The sequence below is a fragment of the Benincasa hispida genome, chromosome 1 (genome assembly GCF_009727055.1).
Source record: "Benincasa hispida cultivar B227 chromosome 1, ASM972705v1, whole genome shotgun sequence".
Classification (NCBI taxonomy): Eukaryota; Viridiplantae; Streptophyta; class Magnoliopsida; order Cucurbitales; family Cucurbitaceae; genus Benincasa; species Benincasa hispida.
Window position 1 is genome coordinate 92,211,701 of NC_052349.1, and position 4,830 is coordinate 92,216,530.

Sequence of the window (4,830 nt, forward strand, 5' to 3'; positions counted from 1 at the left end):
TCTCTCAGAATCTCTCACTTTTGTGAAGGTAATCTTTGTGCATTATTTTGTATTAAGATCTGTGCATATGACCTTAAGTTTGGTTTGTTTACCTTTATTGACTTTTGATATTTAGGTGGGAGTACATCTTGAATTGTAAAAAGAAAAAAAAACGAAACGATTACCCTAAACCGTGAAAAAGATTCAGGTTTCTTTTTAGCGCAAGTAAAAATCATGGTCATTATTGATTTTGGGAAGTGAAGTGTGCAAATTATAGAATCACATTTATTTTGTCTTTTTGTTTTTTTTTGTTGTTTGTGAATTATTTTAATTTCTTATATTGCATGTTATATATTTGCCTTGGTAATTTTAAAAAGTTAAAAGGAAAATAGCAATATATGCCCTAAATTTTAAGAGTTATATTTATTTAAACCATCCACTAACAATTGCATCAATTTAAATCCTGAATTTTTATAAATATATTAATTTATATTATACCCTCTATCATATTTCGTTCGAGAAAATCTAATGTAAAACTTATAACTGTATCAATTAAATCTCTAAATAATCATAAATAAATCAATTTTGACTTTTATTCATAATTTTTTAAGAATCCTCTGTGCATTTACTCTAATAATCCATTTTGTAAAATACAATACATGATCCGTTTGATGAAAGATTTACTAGTTTAACAATGATTCTCCATTTATTATAGTACACTCAAACTTCATATTGAATCACACAATTCTGCAAGGCAAATCGATATAACGATAAAGATTTAAAGAAAACACTTTACCAACCTGCTGAAAAGTTGATGACATGAACTATAACAAATTCAGATATTCAAACGTTAATTCAATTGACACCCATTAAAGTGGGTTTAGCTCACCAATAATTATCATAACCTTCTTCTCTAAAGATCGAAAATGCAGAATCAACATACCCAATTTTCATGTAAATGTTCAAATTCTAGGAACGTCTTGTTTACTAATGTCACGCAACAATACAAGAAGAATTTTGTGTACTACTTAATCAATTTTACTTGAATCCAAAAGGATATCAATGGGTGAGAACTTCTTAGGGGACTTTGGTTTTCATGTGGCTTTCAGTGCTCATTGCAATACAAATTTTCTTCCAACACCGCGTAGCAATAAGCGAGGGAATAAGAATCCAGAACGAATTTGCCACTACGAAGTATGAATAGTAATAAATTGGGCCTGAAGAAAAGTTATCACCATCTAACAGGGCAGTTATGTAGTACACAAAAGTCCCATATAGCTGCCCCAATGATATGGCAAACTGTAGTATGTAACTGTATGACTTTTCTGTAGCTATCGCATACCTGCAGATTAACGATGCCAACAAAATTATACTCGGGCCTAATTAGATTACTTAGAAACACTATTTTAAGCACTTAGAATAGTCGATGCGAACAGGCCCTACATCTAACTATGATTTCTTGTATGTATAGCATTCTAAATTCCAGATGATAAATTCTTACGCTGCTAAGATGCAAGCTGGACCCTCTAAAACAGAAGTTAGTCCTTCGATACTGACGATTCCGGACTCCCTAGCTGCATATCGAGAATCTCCCTTGCTGTATTCTTTCCCTGGCAAGTTGTGCACATGAACATTAGAGGAGCATCCACACGACCATTACACTACCATAGCTATGGTTATAAAGATGGTGAATTGAATTAACTTACAAACTTCCGCAAGGTAGAAAGAAGTTTTGTCCTTGTAAAATTCTGGAGAGAAAACAAAGTAACCCTCGAGAACCATGTGGGTAAGTCCAGTAAATATCCACCAGCACATGAGCAACCTCTCAATCTTTGCCCTTTTGGTAAGTCGTCCTGTTATAAGGGGAAAATGAAGATAAAATCAACAGGCATAGAACCATTTTGTAAACGGCTGTAAGAACTACATCTTTTTCCATTGCTAAACTCAGATGAAAAGAAAAAAAATAATAAATATGGAGAGAACATGTATACACATGGAAGGCCAAATGAAAGGAACACGAGGTGCACTAGGAAAGAAAAATATATCATAGGTTGTAACATAAGTCTTCGAGATTGATTTCTTCAACTGTATGCTAAGATGACAGTTAGGTTGTATAACCAGAACCGAGGAGGTTGTAACAAGGAAGGATGTGACACCAACAAGAGTTTTTAAGTTCACAAAGATTGGTGACTGCTTCTATGCTTTCTTTTTATGAAAAAAACAAAACAAAATGCCTAAACTTGAGCTTTCCTGCCCAACGTCAAACCCCTTCTCTTTAATCCTAATATTGCAATCACAATGAACGTTTTAATTTTTCTGAAAAGTCACTGAGATGGTCCTCAATTTTCTTCTCCCTCATGGATGCTAAATCGTTCAACAATTTCTTTTCTTCTACATTGCAAGTTTCCAACAACAATCTCCCATTTTCAATCAATTTCCAAGAACGGATACCAACCAAAGATTGAAGGAAAAGTCAAAGAGAACATGGTATTGATATTAGCAATAAATTACAAAATTCCAGACTCTCGTGACTACTCTCTAGAATCTACCTCCCTTTGTTTCTCCCCCAATGACTTTGCACCATCATAATTAGTTGGTTCTGTTGTTGGCAATTGTGACTCTCCCTACTTCGAACCCTTGATACAATCTTTGAATAATTTGCCCATTATCAAGTGTTTCCTACAATATTCATGGTGTTAAGATCCAATATTTGTACAACGCTCTACCTTCACTATGAATTTTGTTTCTTCCCCCTTCGCTTAATTAATGTCCAGCTTCTTCTGCATTTTCCTTCTTTTATCTTCCTTTGAACCTCCTTATTTTTCCTAAATGTAACTGAAATGCTCCTAATTTTTTTCCTCCATCATGAACACTATGTTATTGAACAACTTCTCTCACATACAACATCTCCATCAATATTTCATTATCCATTTCGAAGCAAAAATGTTCTGGTGCTACCAAAGCTTGGACATATAGACCAAAAGACATCCTAGCTTTGTTATTCTAAAGCAATCATCTAAACCAAAAGACAACAGCACGAGTCAGATAAGGAGTACTAAGGCAAGCCAAATCCAGCGTCTCTATCTGTTTAGCGGATCTTAATCCTCTCTAAAAGAAAAACAACAGAATAATTGAACGAGGCACAGGCTTGAATTTTCACATCGGTTACATCACCAGCCTTCGGATTCAGCAAAGACATCAAAAGGCCAAATGCAATAAAATTCTCAGGGGAGACGAAAAAGAGTAGAACCTTTGAAATTGTTTGATTTTACTCCCGATTAATTCACTCATCATGTGATTCCTAACAAGTAGACAGGGATTCGACGCAAAAACAAACTACAGATTATGAAAACCACCAGTCTTCTTCTCTAGCACAGCATGAAGCAGAATTTAAAGAACATAAAACAGAATCCGAACAAAGAAAAGAAAAATGGAAGTAAAAGATGAAAGCATACCGGAAAGAGTCCAGACGAGGAAAGTGACGAAGAGAGAAGAGAGGAGATAAACGCTGAGAATAGTAGAAACGGGGAGTGAAATAGGAACATATTCAGGGAGTTTCAGATCTGTGGGAATGTAAGGATGGCGAGCAGCTTCAGATTCCCCCGCCATTGGAGACTTACTTTTTCCCTCTGGTTTCAAGTTTGACCAATGAACTACTCACTGTTCTTTCGGTTCGGCCTCATCCTGAGACATATATATATAATTAAATGCGGGGTATTTTACAAATAATAATAATAATAATAATAATAATAATAATAATCATTTAAATATATAGGATGTGAGAAGTTCTGATGTCTTGAAAGTTCTGAGAAAATGTTAAAACATTGAGATGAAGGAAAACGATAGACTCACAAATAATTAAAATCGGTGAGATAATATAATGAACCTCCAAACACTGAAATGATTTAGGATGTGAGGATATACCATCTCATGGTCCCCAAACAGTCGGAATTTTATAAAATTAATTGTGTATAGGGTATAAGCACAAGAAGTTTGGGAAACTATCACAAACAACTCTCAAAACTAGTATCATTTTTACAAACTTGTTAGAATAGTTTTTCACGTCTATTTAAGACCAAATCAATTATAAAAAATTAGCTAAAAATAACTTTTTTTTTTCTAACATATCGATTGTTTTGAGTACATCTTTGTCATTATATACCGAGACAAATTATGATAGTACCTTTAAGTTAAAGGTCAGTTTGACAAAATTTAACCTAACTAGTTAAATAAAAGAGATTAGCTTAATAATGAATTTGTAAAAATGTATTGAATATAATTATAATAAGAACTATTTCTGGACTTGATTAAATCAGAGACCTATTGAAAATGGTTAGAAATTAGAAAAACTTAAAGAGTTGAACTAAAACTACTAAAATGATAAGAGCCGAATTAGAATTTTGTGTAAATCATAGAGATCTAATTAGAAATTTTTAATTCTTATTCAAACAGAAATTATAAAATATCCAATTAAATATATAAATAGGGTTTTTTAAAAAAAGAAAAAAAATATACGTATATATATAAATTTAATGCGCGCTCTCTATCCTATCTTTTGTGGACCAAAAATATTCCGTTGCCGGGAATCGAACCCGGGTCTCTCGGGTGAGAGCCGAGTATCCTAACCAACTAGACTACAACGGATCTTGTTGGTGAACCTATTCTTTATTAAATTTCTTCCCTTGATGGAACTTCAAATTCATTTTCTTAAATATCTTATTTATTTATGGTACTTTTACGTTTTTTTTTTAAATTTTAAAATTCAAGCCAAGAAGAGGGGGGTGGATTTGGAAAAATAAAAAAAATACTAAAATCGTGGACGAGGTCCACTAGTTTGGTCCTTTGACCAAG

General features: G+C 33.2%; 1 protein-coding gene and 1 non-coding gene across 2 annotated transcripts; both read right to left on the reverse strand.

Annotated features, from left to right (window-relative positions):
- Positions 1-794: 794 nt before the first annotated feature.
- Positions 795-3,652, reverse strand: LOC120072667 (probable 3-beta-hydroxysteroid-Delta(8),Delta(7)-isomerase). The gene is made up of 4 exons (XM_039025107.1): positions 3,435-3,652; positions 1,686-1,832; positions 1,481-1,589; positions 795-1,321 (listed from the first exon to the last, which is right to left on the reverse strand). The coding sequence occupies exons 1-4, from the start codon at positions 3,586-3,588 to the stop codon at positions 1,057-1,059; spliced, it is 675 nt and encodes a 224-aa protein (XP_038881035.1). The 5' UTR covers positions 3,589-3,652; the 3' UTR covers positions 795-1,056.
- Positions 3,653-4,550: 898 nt separating this feature from the next.
- TRNAE-CUC lies at positions 4,551-4,623 on the reverse strand. Its single transcript has one exon. It is a non-coding gene; the product is annotated as a tRNA-Glu (tRNA).
- Between the last annotated feature and the right edge of the window lie 207 nt (positions 4,624-4,830).